This window comes from Musca autumnalis, unplaced genomic scaffold, assembly GCF_047663935.1.
Source record: "Musca autumnalis isolate F117 unplaced genomic scaffold, ASM4766393v1 scaffold_1, whole genome shotgun sequence".
NCBI classification, from domain to species: Eukaryota; Metazoa; Arthropoda; class Insecta; order Diptera; family Muscidae; genus Musca; species Musca autumnalis.
This window is the reverse complement of record NW_027411644.1, coordinates 268389730-268413660: the sequence shown is the minus strand read 5'-3', so window position 1 is coordinate 268413660 and position 23931 is coordinate 268389730. Positions and strand designations below refer to the sequence as shown.

The window sequence follows — 23931 nt, the reverse complement described above, 5'->3', positions numbered from 1 at the left end:
GCTTTCAGCCAAGAACAAATATCCCTTTTAATGAAAGTAAGAGGTGATTTACTATGGCTAAATGCTAATAAAAATACAAATGCAGATGAGCAGCGATGTTCGCTGTGTAACATGGGAGAACCAGAAACAGTAGACCATTTCATTGGCCGATGTCATATACTTAGGAGTTTTCGCTTAAAATATTTCAACAAAAATCAACTACTTCATAGTGATGTTATCAGCATTTTAAATGGAGGTGAAGATTTTTGCTGGTTGCCATTACTCCAATTTTTAAAAGATGCATTAAAATATAGAAGAAGCTTAATAAATGAGTTCAATAACTAAAATTCTGAAATTAACCAAAAATATATGATGATCGGTTCATTCGTTTTCGCGCTATAGCCAACACCGCAAAACGATTTGTTAAAAAAGGGGGTATCCTCTCAGTGAGGTGGTCGCTGAAAAAGAGAAATGACACATTCGTCTGCAAACCTCTGCAGCTGGGACCTTTATATATTTGAAGTACTCACTTTTTACTACTCATACAGCAAAAAATATCGATATACACTTTTATACAATTTTTTTCCCACTCTACTCAATTTAAAATTTGCTTCAGAAAATTAATAAACTTAGTAATACATGTTTGGGTAAATGTAAACACCATATGATTAATATTTACATGCAAACAAAAGTGTAGCCAAGTTTATTACATCCCAAGAGAACTTGGGAACCATTTTTGCAGCGATCTTTACTTTTTAATTTTAAATATTAACGCATAATATAATTTATTAATTTTAGGAAGAAAAACACAAAAATACGTATTAACTAAAATTGCAGAGCTCCGATTTGCTCGTTTTTACTCGCGAGTGAAAAGTACTCGCGAGTGGGAGTACTCGAAGAGTGGGAGTAAAAAGTCCGATTTGCTCGTTTTTACTCGCGAGTGAAAAGTACCAGCGAGTGGGAGTACTCGAAGAGTGCGAGTTTTAAAAGAAGTTTACTCTCCACTCTTTTGTTTTATTTGAGAGCACTCGCGAGTACTCGGGGTTTAAAAATAAGAGTGGAAGTGAAAATACACGGAATAGAGTACGAGTTCACTCGAAGAGTAAAATCGAGTAAAAATGAATTGATATATTTTTGGAAACATTTTTTGTGTAATGCTGGTGGGAAATTTATGGGGCGAAGTTTAGGGGGGGGGGGGGGGGTTAAGTTGAGGGCGGGGAAGTTGAGGGGGGTTAAGTTGAGGGCGGGGAAGTTGAGGGGGGGCAAGTTGAGGGCGGGGAAGTTGAGGGGGGTTAAGTTGAGGGGGGGCAAGTTGAGGGTGGGCAAGTTGCGGGCGGGGAAGTTGAGGGGGGGCAAGTTGAGGGGGGGCAAGTTGAGGGCGGGGAAGTTGAGGGTGGGCAAGTTGAGGGCGGGGAAGTTGAGGGTGGGCAAGTTGAGGGCGGGCAAGTTGAGGGCGGGCAAGTTGAGGGCGGGGAAGTTGAGGGGGGGCAAGTTGAGGGTGGGCAAGTTGAGGGGGGGAAGTTGAGGGGGGTTAAGTTGAGGGGGGCAAGTTGAGGGGGGGCAAGTTGAGGGGGGTTAAGTTGAGGGGGGGCAAGTTGAGGGTGGGCAAGTTGAGGGGGGTTAAGTTGAGGGCGGGGAAGTTGAGGGGGGGCAAGTTGAGGGCGGGGAAGTTGAGGGGGGGGCAAGTTGAGGGCGGGGAAGTTGAGGGGGGGCAAGTTGAGGGTGGGCAAGTTGAGGGCGGGGAAGTTGAGGACGGGGAAGTTGAGCGGGGTTAAGTTGAGGGGGGGCAAGTTGAGGGTGCGCAAGTTGGGGGGGGGGGCAAGTTGAGGGTGGGCAAGTTGAGGGCGGGGAAGTTGAGGGGGGTTAAGTTGAGGGCGGGGAAGTTGAGGGGGGTTAAGTTGAGGGCGGGGAAGTTGAGGGGGGGCAAGTTGAGGGCGGGGAAGTTGAGGGGGATAAGTTGAGGGGCAAGTTGTCCACCCCTCAACTTAACCCCCCTCAACTTCCCCGCCCTCAACTTAACCCCCCTCAACTTCCCCGCCCTCAACTTAACCCCCCTCAACTTCCCCGCCCTCAACTTGCCCACCCTCAACTTAACCCCCCTCAACTTCCCCGCCCTCAACTTAACCCCCCTCAACTTGCCCACCCTCAACTTGCCCCCCCTCAACTTGCCCCCCCTCAACTTGCCCCCCCTCAACTTGCCCCCCCTCAACTTAACCCCCCTCAACTTCCCCGCCCTCAACTTGCCCACCCTGAACTTGCCCCCCCTCAACTTCCCCGCCCTCAACTTAACCCCCCTCAACTTGCCCCCCCTCAACTTGCCCCCCCTCAACTTAACCCCCCTCAACTTCCCCGCCCTCAACTTAACCCCCCTCAACTTCCCCGCCCTCAACTTAACCCCCCTCAACTTCCCCGCCCTCAACTTGCCCACCCTCAACTTCCCCGCCCTCAACTTAACCCCCCTCAACTTGCCCACCCTGAACTTGCCCCCCCTCAACTTCCCCGCCCTCAACTTAACCCCCCTCAACTTAACCCCCCTCAACTTGCCCACCCTCAACTTGCCCCCCCTCAACTTAACCCCCCTCAACTTCCCCGCCCTCAACTTAACCCCCCTCAACTTCCCCGCCCTCAACTTAACCCCCCTCAACTTCCCCGCCCTCAACTTGCCCACCCTCAACTTCCCCGCCCTCAACTTCCCCGCCCTCAACTTAACCCCCCTCAACTTCCCCGCCCTCAACTTGCCCCCCCCAACTTGCGCACCCTCAACTTGCCCCCCCTCAACTTAACCCCCCTCAACTTCCCCGCCCTCAACTTGCCCACCCTGAACTTGCCCCCCCTCAACTTCCCCGCCCTCAACTTAACCCCCCTCAACTTGCCCCCCCTCAACTTGCCCCCCCTCAACTTGCCCCCCCTCAACTTCCCCGCCCTCAACTTAACCCCCCTCAACTTCCCCGCCCTCAACTTGCCCCCCCCAACTTGCGCACCCTCAACTTGCCCCCCCTCAACTTAACCCCCCTCAACTTCCCCGCCCTCAACTTGCCCACCCTGAACTTGCCCCGCCCTCAACTTAACCCCCCTCAACTTAACCCCCCTCAACTTGCCCCCCCTCAACTTGCCCCCCCTCAACTTCCCCGCCCTCAACTTAACCCCCCTCAACTTCCCCGCCCTCAACTTGCCCCCCCCAACTTGCGCACCCTCAACTTGCCCCCCCTCAACTTAACCCCCCTCAACTTCCCCACCCTCAACTTGCCCCCCCTCAACTTCCCCGCCCTCAACTTGCCCCCCCTCAACTTCCCCGCCCTCAACTTGCCCCCCCTCAACTTCCCCGCCCTCAACTTGCCCCCCCCAACTTCCCCGCCCTCAACTTAACCCCCCTCAACTTGCCCCCCCCAACTTGCGCACCCTCAACTTACCCCCCATTAACTTACCACCAACACTAAACAAAAATATTTCCAAAAATTTATCAATTCCTTTTTACTCGATTTTATTCTTCGAGTAAACTCGTATTCTATTTCGAGCATTTTCACTCCCACTCGTTTTTTCTTGCAAAACTCGTACTCTTCATGTACTCGTACTCGCAAACACTTTTCACTCGCGAGTAAAAACGAGGAAGTCTGAAATATGCTTCGCGAGTGACGAGTAAAAATAGAGTATACTCGTTTTATTTTTTCTACTCGCGCGAGTACTCCCGCTCGAACTCGCTCGAATTTCACTCGCGAGTAGAATTCGAGCGAGTATTTCGGAGCTCTGAAAAATTGTCAGATTTAAATCCTGATATAGCAAAAACTACTTCACGTATCAGTACCAAAATTCAGATTCTTCTTATTTAATATGTTTTCTATCACTCCCCATCAATAAATTTGTTCAACGAAGTATTTAGTTTTTACCATTTTTGGCCACGGTCGTGACACTGTGCGTCAATTAGTTCGGCAGTTAAGGGCAGTTACCCAACATTTGGGTAAATACTCGGGTATTTACCCAAGTATTTACCCACTTGTTTAAAGTATTGTAAAACTATCCATTTTGAAACGATTTCACAACTTAAACCCAAGAATAGGGTGTAAGATGTTGTATTGGCGATTCAATATAGTAAATACCCAAATAAATACCCACAAATGGGTATTTACCCAATATACCAGGTATTTGCCCATTGAGTATTTACCCACTGTCCATCTCTATCTTTACAAAATAAAGTTATGCACTGTGCGCCTTAACTAACGTTAAATGGAAGGTGATTTCACCTGTGAAGTTTTTTCAGATTCTGAATCTGAATGATAAAAAGTTTGTTTTTGGTCCATTTCACACCCTAAATATTTCACGATCATCGCCAAATACTATAGGAGTCTGGTATGAACGCCACTTCCATACAAAATTTCGTGAAGATTGGTCCATAATTGCAGCCTGTAGCGTGCGTACAATTTTTAATGGACGGACTTACACATATCTCAAAATCGCATTATTGAGATATGAATTTTGGTATACCATCTACAACGAATATTTCGCTGTGTTACATGATTTTTTTCGAAAAACAAACTTATAATAACTTTTCTACATTGTGGTGTAGGGTATAAAAAGGTAACGCACAAGCAACTTTGAAAACTAAACTTTTTTTAAATTTCTATGAAATGTAGAAATATGCATTAAAAAAAGATTTCCAGTTGCACAAATGAATGACCGTTTGGCTATTTTTGACTATAATAACTTTTGAAGCTTTTTATTTCCAAAGACGACTCAGTTGTCCCCCTTCTATTCCAGAAATCAATTTTTATACCCTCAGCATTTATGCTAACGAGGGTATATACACTTTCATACGGGCAAAATGTGCCTCATCGAAATAATGGTTTTAGACCCCAAGTATGTTTGGACGAAATGTGTTTCAGACAATTTGGAGTGGATTTAGCCATGCCCGTCCGTCTGTCTTTCCGTCTGTCTGGCTGGCTGGTGCGCACGATAACTCTCGAACGGAGCAACCGATTCGGTTCAAAATTTGGCTTTCGTAATATTTTGCCCAAACTTAGTTTAAGTTCGAAGATGGGTTATACCGGTCCACTCCTTCCGGTACCTCCCCCACAAAAGTTCGAAAATGTTCGGAAAATTTGTGCGCACTATAACTCTTGAAGGGAGTAACCGATTTGGCCCACACTTTGTACATCGTGAAAGTTCTACCAGACTTAGATAAGGTTTCAATATGGACTCAATCGGTCCACCGGTACCTCCCACACAAATTTTCGGAAAAGTTCAGTTTATGGCCTGCTCTCGAATCGCTTTGATTTTTGCTGTAGCAACTTGTATTCACTGCTCCCCATACGACGGTAGAAGTTTCATCAGGGGCAAGTCCATACTTCCTGAGAAAATAACCTGAAAGGTGCAAAAAAACCCCATGACACCGTGTGAGGTGGTTGGAGCGCAAGATAACTCTCGAACGGATCTGCCGATTCGGTCCACAATTTGGCCTTCGTAATATTTTGTCCAAACATAGTTTAAGTTCAAAGATAAGCCATATCGGTTAACTCCTTCAGGTACCTCCCCCACAAAAGTTCAAAAATTTTCGGAAAAATTGTTCGTACGGTAGCTCTGGTCCATACTTTACACATGCTAAAATATCTACCAGATATAGATCAGGTTCAAATATGGACTATATTTGTCTACTCCTTCCGGTACCTCCCACACAAAATATCGGATAAGTTCACTTTAAGACCTGAATTGGAATCACTTTGATTTTTGTTGAAGCAAATTGCATTCGATGCCTCAATTACGATGGTAAAATTTTTTTCAGGGGCAAGTCCATACTTCTTGAGCAAACAGCCCGAAGGGTACAAAAACCCCCTATGGTACCATATGTAGTGGCTGGAGATCCACTTCCATAATGGTCAATGTCGATCCATTCCTTTAAGTATCTCCTCCGCAAAACTTTTGATCTTTAATCTTAATCAACACTTTTGTCGGTTCATACATCCAAAATTTTTAAAACCCCCTAAATACATAGGTTTTTGGGAAAAAATTTTTTCAATATACACAGGCTGAGGGTATATTTCTGTCGGCAAAGCTGAATTATACTTTTGTACTTGTTCAATATTACATTCATATTACAGCCAATGGATTTTTCCCATCGTAGACTGTATATGTATTTTACATCGAAAGATTTTTTTAAGTGGATTGTGGTTCAGAACGCTAAGACGTCGGCAACATTGTCTGTTAGTTGGCGACGACCCAGGTTGGAATCCCAGCCGGGCTCAGCTGAATTTTTATTTCTAAGTTGTTGCCTTTTTAGGAGCCAAGGCCATTATTTGTGAGATTTTAATTAATTTAATTAATCGAGCTTCATGCCCTAAGGAGATTACATTGAAAAATTGATATCTAGCGAAGTCCTACACACACATAAACCGCTATGCGACGATCGTTTCGTTAGCTGGTTAGCCTAACATCCTCACGCATATTAGATGTTGTTGTTGTTAGACAATTTTCGCCATTTGGAGCCCCTATTTATACATCCAAGATTGCAAATTTGTCTTTGGAAATAAAAAGCTTCAATTTTAAATTCACAAATGCAAATTTGAAATCTTGGATGTATAAATAGGGGCTCCAAATGGCGAAAATTGTCTAACAACAACAACATCTAATATGCTTTATGATGTTAGCCTGACCAGTTAACGAAACGATCGTCGCATAGCGGTTGATGTGTGTGTAGGACTTTGCTAGATATCAATTTTTCAATGTAATCTCCTTAGGTCATGAAGCTCGATTAATTAAATTAATTAAAATCTGACAAATAATGGCCTTCGCCCCTAAAAAGGCAAAAACTTAAATATAATAACTTTTATTCCATTTAAATATTGAGAAAGGTCCCGCACAAACCCCTTTTTATTGATATGATATATGAAATAAAATTATATACGGTATACAAATATATGTGTATGTAAAGATATTATGATAAATTTAGTGAGAAACAAAAGGTTTTGCCATTTTGGTTATGTCGTGTTGCTCCAAAGCTTATTTTCAGTTATATTTCAGCTTATAGTGATTTTAAAAGATTGTCAAAAAAGGTCATGTAGAAAAGTGTTCAAATGACTTTGCGCGTAAGGTTTTTTTATCCAATCACCTTATAATTGAGATTTTATCTGATCTTAGGAAAAAACTCATCAAAATATGATACAGGGATACGAGGTTGTAAAGAAGTCATAACCCAAGCGAAAAATTTGGCAGTACATTAATGGGAATATACCAAAATATGAATCTATATTGACCTTCGTGGACCTTTCCTACCCACTGAGAATCCGAAATACCAAATTACAGCCACTTCAGTAGAAAAATCCTTTAGAATACAAATCGGGCGGTAACATTTACTTTTCAATCTGAGAACCCACTATCAAAAACTAAACGCCAACTTTCAGTCATTTTGGTTGAATAGTGTGTAGAACGCCTTCAAAATATCGAAAATAGGGAGGCAGGTGTTTTGTACGCCAAACGAAGACTAAATTCCAAGTTTCACCCATTTGTGTTAAAGTGGTTAAAAAATTAAAAAAAAAACTGAAAAGTGGGAGGCAGGTATACCGGGGCTTTATCATAACTTAGATATATGCCGTCAATTCTCTGCACAAATGTTTTATATTCCCAACGAAGACTGTATACCCATTTTTGTAGAATAGTCCGGTTAAAACTCTGAGAGTACCGAGAGTAAAATCTGGTGGTACCGTTATTTGGGGGCTATATCAAAACGAGGAGCGATAAAGTTCATTACACTGCTCAACAATATTGAAAAAGTTGAATGGTTCAACCGAAGAGCTGATGGAGAAAAACCGCGAACGGATTTGAAAATAATTCCCCGATTTCAGTTAGAAACGAAAAAAAAATCCCTTGAAACAAAAGTCTTGTTAACCAGTGTTATCAATGCCAAGTACCCTAATATACGCAAAATTAAGATGTTTTTAAGATGTTTAAGATAAGTTCCTAAATAAAATAGCAAAACAAATGTTGATAAATGCAACTATAAATAACACATTTTGCACAGTGGTATATATGAGAAAAATGATGACAAATTTTAAAAATTAGAAGAAATAGTAACCTTTCGAATCCCAAATATTATCACATTTTTAAAAATTATCACAGCTTAATGCAAAAAAATTGAGAAAATCGCAGAATACATTCACTGTTAAAAATTGATTTTAAATATTAAATAACGAAAATTGCATCCAAGTCCACTGTGCAATTTTTTTTTTCTATTTTTTCAAGATAGCCGATAAAACAACAAAAAAAATAAAAAAAAATTCTGTTTGGACCAATATTTATATGTTAAAAGTATTTCTTTACACATAGTTTACACAGAATACGACTTTTTCTGGAGAAGTTTTATGACCACCGGGAGCCTCACAACAATTGTAAAAATACGTAAAATCTGTTGTTGTGATTATTGTTGACCTGTTGATGTTCTTATTTTTGGTGGTTTTATTTTGGCATTTGGTCAAATGAAAACAAAGATGTTCGTGTTTTGTTTCTTTTTTATTTATCCGATATTTCGGCTGTCATCGACAGTCATCTTCAGGGATATTCTACAAAAATATAAACGTTTATGCTGAACTCCGCAATTTTCAACATTTAAATGTTGTAAAAGTTAATATAGTCAATTATAGGCAAAAGGTCATCCATTCTTGCAACAGGAAATAATTTTTCAGAAAATTTTTCTTTCTTATTTCATAGCATTAAATTGCTTTTTCAAACTGATTTGTGCGTGGCCTTTTTAATAATTTAATAGAATAAACATTTTCTAGTCATTAATTTTTGCTAAAGAAAATAATTTTTGAAAAAAAAAAAAAAAATAAAAATATATAACCGTAATGCCCATTTTTAGCTATATCCCGATATAACGATACCTCCTGATTTTCGGTATTTTGAGGATTTTAACTACATGGTTTGTCCGAACTACCTGTTATTTCGAGTTTCCCAGTGGTCACAAAACTCCACCATCAACAATATCAACATGTGTTGGTACAGCCCACATATAACGGTAACTTCTGATTTTAGTTATTTTGAGACCGAACTACCTTAATTTGACAATTGAGTTTCCTAGTGGTCACAAAACTTTTCCACGATAAATTGTCCCCATTTTAGGTGTTTTGAGGAACTTGGCTACATTTGTTTTTATACCCTCTGCATTTATACATACGACGGGTATATACACTTTCATACGGGCAAAATGTGCCTCATCGAAATAATGGTTTTAGACCCCAAGTGTGTTTGGACGAAATCCGTTTCAGACAATTTGCAGTTGATTTAGCCATGTACGTCTGTCTGGTTGGAGCGCACGATAACTTTCCAACGGATTGACCGATTCGGTCCAAAATTTTATTTTTGTAATATTTTGTTCAAACTTAGTTTAAGTTCGAAGATGGGTTATATCGGTCCACTCCTTCCGGTTCCTAGCCCACAACATTTCGAAAATGTTATTTTCCACATCGTGAAATGCCTACCAAACTTAGATGGGGTTCCAATATGAACGGGAACCTCCCACACAAAATTTCGGAAAAGTTCAGTTTAGGACCTGGTCTCGAATCGCTTTGATTTTTGTTGTAACAGTGAATACAAGTTCACTGCACCCCATACGACGGCACAATTTTCATTAGGGGTAAGTCCATACTTCCTGAGAAAATAGCCTTAAATGTGCAAAAAAAAAACCCTATAACACCGTGGGTAGTGGTTGGGGCGCAAGATATCTCTCGAACTGATCTGCCAATTCGGTTTAAGTTCGAAGATAAGCGATATCGGTTCACTTCTTCAGGTACCTCCCCCAAATAAGTTCAAAAATGTTCGGAAAAATTGGGCGCACGATAACTCATGAACGGAAGGACCGATTTTGTATATTCTTTACGCATCCTAATATATCCACCAGATATTGAACAGGTTTGAATATGGACTATATTTTCCCATTCCATCGGGTACCTCCCACACAAAATTTTGGATAACTTCATTTTAAGACCTACTCCTGACTAACTTTGAAGAAACTTGCAATCGCTGTCTCAATTACAACGGTAAAAGTTCAACATTAGTGCCCAAATGCAGTTTGTGGTCTGTTCGCAGATCCTTTGTAAATTTATCCTGTTTACAGCCATATATGTTTTCCGTGGACAAGTCCATGCTTCCTGGCATACTGATCTTACAGTACTAGTGGGCGATATATATCGAAAAGATATGACTCTCAAAATAAGATCCACTTCCTTAATGCACTACGTCGGTCTATTCCCTCCTCCGCAAAACTTTTGAACTATAATCCTAATCCACATTTTTGTCGGCAAGTACAAATGTCCAGAAAGTGCCACAAAATTCTGAAAGACCCTAAATACATTCGATCTGTCCGTAGATGAAAGTTCCAATTCACATAGGCTGAAGGTATATCTCTGTCGGCAAGCCGACTGATACTTTTTTACTTGTTTTCATGTTTTTGGCATTTTGTGTAACGTGGAACACGTTTTGTCACATTTCAAAAAAAAAAAAAAAAACAATTGCGTTCCACCTTCCTTATGTAAAGTGCTACTGTGGAGTTAAATATTCAATTAAACATTTATATAAAAAAACTTCTCCACAAGTGATGTCTTAAGACACGTCGTTCGGACTCGGCGATAAACAGTAGGTCCCATATCACTGAGCTAAATATGAATCGGGGTGCACTCATTGATATGAGAGAAGTCTCCCTTGTAGCGTATGGGATGTTCTCGAACAATCACAGTTTATACAGTTGGACACTAAAGCCACCTGATTTTTATGTTTGTTGTCAAAAACATTATTGTGATTTAAAATACAAAGAATCTCAAATCACAATAATATAAAATATATTATGTTTGTTGTCAAAAGTTGTTAACAGAACTCTGAATGGCCGACCTTCTATGGACCTTGGGAACAATGTTATGTTATGAGAAAATAAATACATTAAGGACCATTATTATAGGTCTCCTTAACATTTATTTAATGGGTTGCCTCCATTTATCACTACACGGTGCTCTTTAACCAACTTTAAATGGAAGGTGCTTACACCTGGGAAGTTTTTGCGGATTCTGAATGTACAATGTTCATAGATGAGAAACATCAATAAACTAGGGATAGGTAATATAAAGCAATAATCGTTTTTTTCGATTTTGGTCTAAAACAAAAAATGCGATTTTTCTGTTTTGCGGTTATTTCAGTTGTCTAAAAACTCGGCTTTCGAATTTTTCATAACCGCAGAAAATCGATTATAATCGACTATACGTCGATTTTCGAGTTTTCTGTAAAACCGCCAAGTCCACAATCTATGGGCAAACTCGAAAATCGATCACAAGATAATCGATTATGCGATTTTCTCTCCAGACAAAAGTCGACTACGATTTTTAGATTTTTGACTGCAAAAAGTCGATTAATCGATTAACCGAAAGTCGACTTACCTATCCCTACAATAAACCAAAAAAATCGCTGGAGCGCTTTTTAAATAAATCGCGATTCAAGTTATCATTTCTAAAGGCTTTTCAGGCTTTCACGATTTTGCATTCTCCCGAGAATTAACCGTTATGATTCGTTCCAAGGTTTTACCATTTTTGAGATATAGAAGTTCAGGTCACATTTTTAGGTTTTTTTTGTTAGGTTTTCACGAGTTGTTTGAAAACGGTAAGCCTTATCGAAGTGGGACTAGAGAAAATCTTATAGATGTGAAAATTCAAAAACAATTTTTTTTCGTACTAAACGACTTTGCTTCCGAAATTGTTCAGATGTGTCAGACATCCGACATTTGGTTTGCTGGGCATACATCAAATTCTTCTTCTTTATTTGCACATTCGTTTCCCGAATATTAGCGACCAATACAATTTAATTACATTTAACATACATATATACATTAGTTGTTTTTATAAATTATTTATCAAATCCGTAAATCCCTCTCTGTCTCTCGCCATGTTTAATAGATTTGTGATGTTATCAAGCCATGTTAACTCTTTTCTTCCTCTAATGGGGTTTCCTTCAATTTTTATGCGGGTTATATTTTGTAATAATTTATATTTTTGATTCCTCATAATATGTCCGCCTGGTCATATTTTATATGACCTGCCGGTCCCAAGCCCGGATAAAGGAGGAGGGGGAACGTCAGTGAAACCCTGAATGGCCTTAGCGCGTCTCAGGAACTAGGAGGATGTCAGCACGTATTCCCTCTGAAACACGGTGTGCAAAACAAAACAAAAAGGTACCCTCACCTAGAGAAGCAGGTTTTGCTGTAGGCCAATAACCCGCACAAGTAAAAAAAAAACATTATTACAGAAACGATTACAAATTCATATCAAACAAACCCTCTTACGATGACGACCTTTGGCTTTAAAAAACGGATAATGATTGGTACATGGAACGTTAGAACTCTCTCGGAACCATCCAGACTACAACAAGTATACAGGGAGATGAACAATTATAAATTGGATATTCTGGGTCTGAGTGAGACTAGACTGATACAAAGTGGGAACATCCCACTGTCTAATGGCTATAAATTCCTTTATTCTGGCAACGTATCACACCGAATTCATGGGGTAGGACTACTCCTAACACGACAAGCTAGCGAGTGTTTGATTGATTATCGTGCAATTTCAGACCGTATAATCACAGCTACATTCAATTCCCGCTTTCGGAAGATTTCGATAATTCAATGCTATGCACCCACCCAACCTGACAACGATTCTGCAAAGGACGAGTTCTATTCACAGCTTGACGCCACCATGAGCACAATCCCAGACGGATATATCAAAATTATAATCGGTGATTTCAATGCAAAAGTCGGGAACAATAACACCGATATTCAAACGGTTATGGGACCACAGAAACGAGAACGGTGACCGACTCGTAGACTTTTGCTCTCGACATAGCCTATATATTGGAGGCACAAGATTCAAGCATAAAGATATTCACAAATATACGTGGCAATCACCTGACGGCAGAACTCGAAATCAAATTGATCACATCATTACGAGCAAACTTTTCGTGGGTTCATTAATGGATGTGAAGGCGAGACGAGGAGCAGACATGGATAGTGACCACCAACTGCTGGTTGGCACCTTCAGGCTTCGCCCTGCCGCCATCAAGAAGAAAAAGAAACCCCGCAAATACAACATAGAAAGACTGCAAAACCAAACCACGCGTGAAGCATACAACTCCGCATTGAGATTATATGAAGGAATAAACGAAGCAACAACATGGGAAACCATAGCACATGCCTGTATGCAAAGCGCTCAGTCTGTCCTTGGCTGTGCAACAGAACGCAGAAAACCATGGATAAGCGACGTAACATGGTCTGAAATAAATAACAGAAAAGCACTAAAAACACGCACCGACGTCGAAAAAGCTGCGACAAAGGCGGAGTATAGAAGATCAGCTGCAAGCGTCAAACATCTTGCACGCATCGACAGAGAACAATATTACAACAACATCGCAGACGAAGCTGAGCAAGCCTCAAATATTGGAAATATGCGTCAAGTCTACTCGGCAATAAAAAAATTAGGTGGTAATAACATCAGAAGCACTGCCTCTATTAAGGATAAAAACGGGATTGAACTCACCACACCAACCGAACAGCTAAATCGTTGGCGTGAATTCTTTATGGAAAACCAACCAGCACACCACCAAAACGAATATCAAATGATCTCCATGCTCTCGAGACGGAACCCAAGACGTGATATCCCAACTCATCCACCAACTTGCGGGGAGATTAAAACAGCACTTGAAGCTTTGAGAAATGGCAGATCCAGCGGCCCCGACGATATACCGGCAGAACTAATAAAATATGGTGCACCAACTCTGGCGGATATACTAACTCCTATCATTCGAAACGTTTGGGCAACCGGGCAAATACCAGATGATTGGAAAAAGGGGGTCATAATAACAATACCAAAAAAGGCGATCTAAAAGAGTGCAAAAACTGGAGAGGTATCACTCTATTAAACTCCATTGCCAAACTCATGGCAACATTGATCCTGCATAGGATACGCCCAGCTGTGGAAAATATGCTACGATGCGAACAAGCTGGTTTTCGCCCTGGAAGATCTTGTGCTGACCACATAAACACTTTGCGCATTATAATTGAGCAGTCCAGAGAATACAACTCGCCATTATATTTAGTTTTTGTTGATTTCGAACGAGCCTTTGACACTGTGTCACGAGACGCGCTTTGGAACATCCTGGCTTTCAATGGTATTCCCAACAAATTAGTGGAACTCATTCGGGAGCTCTACAGAAACTCTAGCAGCTGCGTACGTTTTTATGGTGAAGAAAGTCCACCTTTTTCTCCTACTGCCGGTGTTAAACAAGGATGTATACTATCACCAACCTTATTCCTTATAATGCTCGATTATGTGATGCAAACAACAAATATAGAAGCTCCTTATGGCATTAGATGGAACCTCAACGATCGTCTTAATGACATGGACTACGCTGACGATATTTGCCTGATGGCCCACCGTTTTGTGGACATTCAGGAAATACTAAACAAACTGGTAATAAACGCAGCAAGCATAGGTCTCAAGGTAAACATCAAGAAGACAAAAATGATGAGAATTGGCACAAATGTAACGACTCCTCTGACCGTTAATGGAACTGCTATAGATAATGTCGAAACCTTCAGCTATCTCGGAAGCATAATATCAGCGAACGGTGGATCTGAAGAAGATATATTGGCTCGCATCAACAAAGCCCGAGTAGCCTTTCAAGCGCTCCATAAAATATGGCAATCCAATAACATAAGCCGTAAAACTAAACTCAGAATTTTCGACAGCAGTGTGAAGTCGGTACTGCTTTATGGCTCCACCACGTGGGGCTACACACAATCCAATATAAAGAAGCTCCAAATGTTCATAAACCGATGTCTTAAAAAAAATACTACGCATATATTGGCCCAACACAATAACAACATCCGAACTGCTAGAACGCACCAACAATGTACTAGTTGAGAAAGAAATAAAGAAGCGCAAATGGACCTGGATCGGTCATGTTCTCCGAAGGCCTGACGATGATGTGACAAAATCAGCATTACACTGGAATCCTCAAGGCCAGCGAAGACCAGGAAGGCCTCGAAGCACTTGGATAAGAACGGTAAAACAGGAATACGAAGCCCACAACAAGACATGGAACCAAGTCAAGAATATCGCTAATGACAGAAGAAGATGGAGAGAATTCGTAATCGCCCTATGTTCAACATGAACCTTTGTTAAATATATTTATTTGCATCTGTATTTAGATATATGTAACAAATAAAAAGGACATATATATATATATATATAATATGTCCCAAATACGCAGTTTTTCTTCTCTTTATCGTTGCGATGAGTTCTCTTTCGCAATGCATTTTCCTCAATACTTCAGCATTTGAAACATGAGCAGTCCAAGGAATTTTTAATATTCGCCGATATACCCATATTTCAAAGGCTTCTAACTTTTTAATATCGGCAGGTTTCACGGTCCACACCTCCATTGCGTACAGTAGGACTGACCAGACATATGCTTTGACAAATCGAATCTTCGTTTCAAGATTGACGTCATGGCTGGTAAAAATTCTCTTGTATTTCAAAAATGCAGCCTATATAGATGCCATTTCGCAATCTATTGATCGATTCGTGAAATATTTGTTCTGAATAAATATTGAAAAGCAATGGAGACAGTATACACCCCTGCCTGACTCCTTTGGATATAGGTATACTCTCCGTCATTTCTGCGTTTACCTCAATTTGAGCAGTCTGGTACCAGTATAGACTCTTTATACATTGTATTTCTTTCTGATCTATATTTATTGAGTTAAGAATGTCTATCAGTTTATCATGTAGTACGTTGTCGAAGGCTTTTTCATAATCAACGAAACGTAGGAATACATCTTTTTGGGCGTTTCTACATTTTTGTATCATAGTGTTTATGGAAACAAGTAAAAAAGTGTCAGTCGGCTTTGCCGACAGATATGTATATACCCTCAGCCAATGTGAAGTGAAACTTTCACCTACGGACAGATCGAATGTATTTAGGGTCTTTTCAGAATTTTGTGGCCCTTTTTGGACATCTGAACTTGCCGACAAAAATGTGGATTAGGAATTAACTGCACTAAAACACAATTGTTGAACTTTTGTGGGGGAGGTACCATTAAAGAGGACCGATATGGGCCATTTTTGAAGTTAAACTAAATTCTGACAAAATATTAAAAGATCCAAAGTTTGCACCAAAGTGGTTGCCCCATACAAGTGATGTCGTCCTGTTGAACTTTTGTGGGGGAGGTACCATTAGAGAGGACCGATATGGGCCATTTTTGAAGTTAAACTAAATTCTGACAAAATATTAAAAGATCCAAAGTTTGCACCAAAGTGGTTGCCCCATTCAAGTGATGTCGTCCTAGCATTTTAGTGACATTTTTAAATATTGGGGAGAAGTACACGAAGTTGTGGACCGGTATTGCCTCATGAAACTAAGTTTGGATATAATATGACGAAGACCAAATCGGTTGAACAGTTCGAGAGTTATCGTGCTCTCCGACCGCCACATAAGGTGACATAGGTGACATTTTTACACATTTCGGACTGTTTTCCCAAGAAATATGGACTTGCCCCTGAAAACTTTTACCATCGTAGTGGAGTTAGCGAATGCAAATCGCTTCAACAAAAATCTAAGTGATTCGAGAGCAGGTCTTAAAGTGAACTTAACCGAAATTTTATGTGGAAGCTACCCAAAGGAGTGGAGAAATATAGTCCATATTCGAACCAGATCTATATCTGGTAAATATATTAGGATGTGCAAAGTATGGATTACATCGGTCACTCCCTTCAAGAGTTATCGTCCGCACAATTTTTCCGAACATTTTTGAACTTTTGTGTGGGAGGTACCTGAAGGAGTGGACCGATATGGTTTATCTTCGAACTTATACTATGTTTGGACAAAATATTACGAAGGCCAAATTTTGGGCCGAATCGGCAGATCCGTTCGAGAGTTATCTTGCGCTCCAACCACTACACACGGTGTCATAGGGGCTTTTTGCATTTTTTAGGTTATTTTCTCAGGAAGTATGGACTTGCCTCTTATGAAATTTGTACCGTCGTATGGGGGGCAGTGAATACAAGTTGCTGCAACAACAATCAAAGCGATTCGAGAGGAGGTCCTAATCTGAACTTATACGAAATTTTGTGTGGAAGGTACCCGAAGGAGTGTACCGATTGAGTCCATATTAGAACCTCATCTAAGTCTGATAGAAATTTTACGATGTGCAAAGTATGGATCAAATCAGTTACTTCCTTCAAGAGTTATCGTGCGCACAAATTTTCCGAACATTTTCGAACTTTTGTGGGGGAGGTACCGGAAGTAGTGGACCGATATAGCCCATCTTCGAACTTAAACTAAGTTTGGGCCAAATATTACGAAATCCAAATATTGGACCGAATCGGTTGATCCATTCGTGAGTTATCGTGCGCACCAGCCAGACAGACAGACAGACGGACGGACATTGCTCAATCGACTCCAAATTGTCTGAGGGTATAAAAAGGGCTTCTCTGGTACCCATGCCTTCTTTGAAGCCGAACTGAGACGTTCCCATTACTCTTTCACATTTAGGATATATTCTTGAATGAATAATTCTAAGGAATATTTTTAGAGCATGGCTCATAAGACTAATTAGTCTGAACTCGTGACAGTATTTAGCGTGACTTTTTTAGGGATGGTTATAAATGTCGATTTTAACCACTCCTGTGGGTATCGGCCTGTATCATATATGTTGTTGAATAATTTTGTTAAGATATCCATGTTTTCATTATTTATTAATTTTAAAATTTCAGAGGGAATCTCATCTGGGCCACACGCTTTTTTATCTTTTAGCGACTTTATTGCAAATACTACTTCTCTTATACATCAAATTACATACGCCAAATTGTTGTTATTTCTTTTCTTTTTGGTTTTCGAATACACTGGTATCACGCCAACAGCGTTTTTCTCAAAATACCATTTTTGTAGTCGGTGTAGCTTCAAGACGAGCGATTTTTTTTTGTTTAACCGATTTATTGGGCTGGGATATTAAGTAGAAGGGGTTAAACTTAGGCGAAAATATATTTTGTGGTTTTCATATAACAATACAATATTCAAAAATATTTAGATTTCAAAAGTATTATTCTTCAATTTTAACCCAGTCCTTTAAAACAATTTGTTCCATATGCCACATTGTTCGTAACTTAACAAAGTTGGACAATTTTTTGTTCCAAACGCCATCCTTTTTGGTGAGGAGCAATTCGTTTTTGCCACTTTTTGTTCCATACGCCACACGGCATGTATGTGGAACAAAAAAGTTCAAAGTTGTTTTCTTCTATACGCCTGGCTTTGTTGATATGGAACAAAAAGACAAGATTTGTTGTGTCACAAAGTGGATATGGAACATATAGACATCAGAATATCTTGAAAACTATAGGAGATAGAAGAAAACTGATTAAAAAATCTGAAAGAGCATGGTTTGAAACCTAGTAAGGTACCTTTATCTCAAAATGTCAAAAATGGCGTATGAAACACTTAAGCATGACACCGACGATATGTCTACGGACGTAGAGAGTCATGACTGATATAGCCTGTACATCAAAATCATTTGCATCAATGTATTCAATTTGTTGTACATATGCATGACGTAGGGGATGAATGATACCAAGCAACGGTCTTGACCGGCTTTAACATGGCAAAGCCCAGGATTTATCTTGGTCCCTCTTTCATCTCAAGTGGACACTGACCTCCCCGTGGTGTCACCTGGGGAACTGCCTTTAACACCCGTTAATGGTAGTGAGCTAACATGTGCCGCGCGTTCACCCATAAGAACGTTAAAAACTTGGGTTTGGGAGTCGGGTTAGTAACCCTCCCCTAGAAAAAACATCCTACTATGAAAAAACGAAAGAAAAGAAAAACAAACCCCTCTAAAGTTGACGAACCCCGCAAACGTTTTAAGGACCATGATGTGTGAATCTGCACCTGGAATGTTCGCACTCTTTATAGAGAAGGTGCAGTCTTCGCATTGGCAGACGTACTTGAAAAGTACAAGGCCGATATTACTGCCATACAGGAAATACGATGGATTGGGAAAGGCGTCACAACAACACCTAAAGGTGACGCACTGTATTATAGCTGCCATGACGTAAAGCATGAGTTTGGTTGCGTATTCGTAGTTAGTCGGAGACTAAAACATCTGATATCCAGCTTCACTCCAGTGAATGAAAGACTTGCTGCAATTCGAATAAAAGCTAAATTCATCAACATCAGCTTTATTTGCGCTCATGCTCCCACTGAAAAAAAGGACGAACAGACCAAAGATATATTTTACGAGCGCTTAGAAGAAACATATGACCGTTGCCCTGCCCATGACATTAAAATCATTCTAGGCGATTTTAATGCCAAAATTGGAAAGGAGAATATCTTTGGCCCAACAGTCGGGAAATTCAGTCTCCACAGTGAAACATCTGACAATGGTATGAGGCTGATAGACTTTGCAGCTTCAAAAAACATGGTAGTTAGCAGTACCAGATTTAATCATCTCGATATTCATAAGGGTACCTGGCTGTCTCCAGATCAAAGAACAAGTAATCAAATTGATCATGTTGTAATAGATGGAAGACATTCATCCAGCGTGTTGGATGTACGATCGTTCCAAGGCGCAAACATTGATTCGGACTACTACCTTGTTGCAGCAAAGGTACGTACCCGTCTAAACGTTGCAAATAAAGCACGAACAGACTCAACGCGGAAGTTGGACATCGATAGGCTGCAAACACAACAGATAGCCACAGCATATTCCACTCAACTAGCCCAATTGCTTAACGCGAGCACTCCTTGTCCCGATAACATAACAACACAATGGCAACATATTGCCCACTCCATGCAAACAGCCGCAAAATCCATACTTGGATTCCAGAGACCTCCACAAAGGAATTCATGGTATGACCAGGAGTGTCGTGCTGCTACCGAAGAGAAAAATGCGGCATATAGAGCTACTTTGCAATCAGTAGTAACGCGTAGCGCGCGAGAGAGATATCGGGAGAAAAGGAGAGAAGAGAAACGTCTTTTCCGCAAGAAAAAGAGAGAAATGGAAAAGCGGGAGTGTGAAAAAATCGAGACGTACAGGAGCCAGAATGAAGTCCGAAAATTCTACCAAAGAGTGAAACATCAAACAGATGGCTTTGGTACAGGCACATCCTCCTGTAGAGACCAGCAAGGTAATCTGGCAACAGATACAGATAGCGTGCTCAGGATATGGAAGGAACATTTCTCCAATCTGCTGGTATCCAATAGTAGCGAAGACGATGATACCACAGATCCAATCCCAGAAGATGGTATAGCATGTATACCGCCCGGCCAAGATGAGGTAAAAACAGCAATCAACCGGCTGAAGAATAATAAAGCAGCAGGAGCCGATGGCTTACCAGCCGAGCTGTTTAAAACCGGAGGCGACGCGCTGATAAGGTGTATGCATCAGCTAGTTAGCACCATCTGGCAGGAAGAACGCGTACCCGACGATTGGAACCTGAGCATCCTATGTCCCGTCCACAAGAAAGGAGATAAGACTGTATGCTCAAACTATAGGGGCATAAGTCTTCTCCCTATTGCCTATAAGATAGTGTCAGGGATATTGTGCGAACGACTAAAGCCAATGGTCAACGAAATAATTGGACCATACCAATGTGGCTTTAGACCTGGCAAGTCCACCATTGACCAGATATTTACCCTGCGGCAAATTCTAGAGAAGACCCAAGAGATGCAGATCGACATATTTCACCTTTTTGTCGATTATAAAGCAGCATTCGACAGTCCCCTCCGATCAAAGGTATTCCACGCAATGTCTGAATTTGGTATCCCCGCAAAGCTCATCCGGCTTTGTAAGATGACTTTAACTGATACTAGGTCCTCAGTTAAAATTGGAAAGAACCTCTCCGAAAAATTTTGTACCAAAAGAGGTTTCAGACAAGGAGACAGCCTTTCGTGTGACCTATTCAACATTTTGCAGGAAAAGGTAATACGAGATGCAAATGTCAAAAGAAATGGCACAATTTACACCAATAGCCACATGTTACTTGCCTATGCTGATGACATAGACATCATGGGACGATCAGTAAAGGAAGTAACTGATACCTTTAGGAAGGTCGAAGCAGAATCTGCGAAAGTGGGTCTGGCGGTAAACGGCGAAAAGACCAAATTGATGGTGTCGACGCGCAAAGCGTCCATAGAGCTCGGACCAACTGTGGAAGTTGGTACCTACAATTTTGAGGTAGTTAAAGACTTCGTCTACCTCGGCACTGCCATCAACACAACAAACATCAGTTGTGAAATAAGAAGAAAAATTGTATTGGCCAACAGATGCTACTATGGTCTAAGTAAGCAATTTAAAAACAAAGCCACATCACGTCAAACAAAAATAACACTATACAAAACGCTGATACTACCCGTGCTAATGTATGGCTCCGAAGCATGGGTACTTGCGCAAGCAGATAAGGCAGTGCTTGGTGTGTTTGAGAGGAAAATTCTTCGAAAGATCTACGGGCCGATTTGCGTTGACGGTGAATATCGACGTCGTATGAACCACGAGCTATATAAGCTATACAAAGACATGAATATAGTTAAACATATCGAGATGCAACGATTGCGTTGGCTAGGCCATATCATGAGAATGAGCGATAATGAAACCGCTAAAAAGGCGTATGAATACATGCCCCATGGCGGTGCACGCAGAATCGGCAGGCCTAAGCTTCGATGGAGCAAACAAGTGGATGAAGAAATGGAAAGGCGCGGTATTCCAAAAAGTCAAGCGAAAAACAGAGAGGAATGGAGATCTTTTCTTAGTTCGGTCTATGGAACAAATGTTCTGTAATGGGCCAACTAAGTAAGTAAGTAAGTATGCAACAGATTAAGCTTTTTTCACTAATATGCTTTTAAACTAATTAGGAACATTAATTTTTTACGTTTTATTGTTCAGAAATACTAAAAAAAGAAAAGAACACAGGGTCTTTCAAAATTTGGATACGATGTCTTTTCTCACTTGTTTACTCAATCAACATTTCTAGATATTATAAACTGTTTGGTCAAAATTAACATTCCCACATATTGATGTAGGTTATGAATTACTATTGTATCAAACAATAAATTTTCCTTAAAAATTCGATTATTGGATTTTCTTTAATATAAATTACGTGCCTACATGTGTATCTGCATCTTCCTAATAGACATTCAAGGTTATTTCGAATGAAAGTTACATCATTTTTTTGATTCTCATGTCAGTGTCAATCATGTTATAACATCAAAACATGGTGTACTACAACGTCTAGTGTGGCCTAACTGTCTGTCCTATCACGATTTTCTCCGACAGACGATGCATGTAACACCCTATTATAAAACATAATGTACGACGTGTTTACATTTATAGATGATATATCTACATGAATTTCAAACAACACAAAAAATATTTTTGAAACAACAATGTTTGCGTGTTTGCGGTGTGACTGCGTTAACTGAATGTAGTCGAACAAACATTTGTATATACCATGCATATGCAGACATACAAACCAACAGACAACAAACGAAATCAGTCAACTTGAAAAATTTAACTTCTAAACTTATGTAATATTCGTAGTAAACCGACCTTAAAAAATCACATATGCCGTCCATTAATCTCAATATAAATGAGAAAACCACGATCGCCTGCTACCTACACCATCACCACTGTGGTAGCTATACCACAACAAAACTTCACTGAAAACTAAACCAACCAAAATGTAAACTTGAATACGCCCAAATACAGAGAGTCATCATCATGATGGTAAGGCGCTCGCTCGCTCGTTCACACACACCCAACTGGAACTGTGAATTGGTAACGCTTGCTTGCTTGTGCACAAACAAACCACTGATGAACTTTCACTTTCAGCATAAGGTTAAGCTTTCATTTCATATACGGCTACGACCGACGACAACAACAACAGCGGTAGGCATTGAACACCAAAATGGTGGTCTTTTACTCATTCCATGATGCAGTTGATAATTTTGACGCAATTATAGCCCAGCTAAAAATCAGTTGTTGCCTACCGAATAGGGAGTAGTGATGCTGTTTGTCGTTGATGATAACTATGTTAACTATTATTGTGTATTGATGTTTTTTATCTTCGTTTGTTTATTGTTTTATTTTGAGATGAACACAAAAAGAGATGTGAAAATACGCTTATTTAATACATATATCAAACACAATCATTAGGAGTACGCTATAATGCCTGCTTGCCATAAGATCTTAATTTGATTCAAAGTCTGGTCAAGAAATAAGTATTTTTTTTTTTGACCACACGAAACCGTGTAATTGTAACGTGTCTAGGATTTTTAGGAATGAGAATTCTAATTAAAGGGATGACCCCCTCTTGGAAATTTCATTGGCTTATTCTAAAGTAGAATTAGCACACTATGTGTGGTACAATTTTCTAGTCGATGCACAGTGGATCCACTTTTATGGAGAAAGTGGCCAAAAATATTTTGAGTGTAAAAATCAAGCCGAACGCCGGTTACAGCTTTGTACTGCTGCGAAGAGTGTTTTAAGAAATCACGAGCGTTACATTCTCCCCCCTTTCCCAAAATGACATGAAGAAAAATAGGCTTGGGGAAACAAGACAATCTCCAAAACAACATAAAATCCAACCAATTTAGCGGATTAAAAAAATCAAAATTTTTGTTTGAAAATTTGTAAAAATTTTAATATAGATCTTATAGCGCTCTTCCTGAAAGGCACCTACAGCCAACGTAAGATAATTTGGAAGAAGATTTCTTCATCTTGCCTCTGATGCCAATTATGTTAATGTACTTCTCTTAAACCCATGACCTACTTTGGAAAATTATTCCCGAGGTGGGCACTGGTGGGCATCATGACTAAAAGCTTAGGTCAAATTTAAGTATATGATCGAATAGGCATTACAAAATACGCTAAGAAAATATGTATCCAAA

General features: G+C 40.2%; 2 protein-coding genes across 2 annotated transcripts in view; both read left to right on the top strand.

The window, feature by feature from the left end:
* The window catches only part of LOC141389530 (uncharacterized), a 1388168-nt gene that overhangs the window by 1065585 nt on the left and 298652 nt on the right, over positions 1-23931 (top strand). The window lies entirely within an intron of this gene.
* Positions 12997-13875, top strand: LOC141391586 (uncharacterized). The gene has a single exon (XM_073964458.1). The coding sequence runs from the start codon at positions 12997-12999 to the stop codon at positions 13873-13875; it is 879 nt and encodes a 292-aa protein (XP_073820559.1).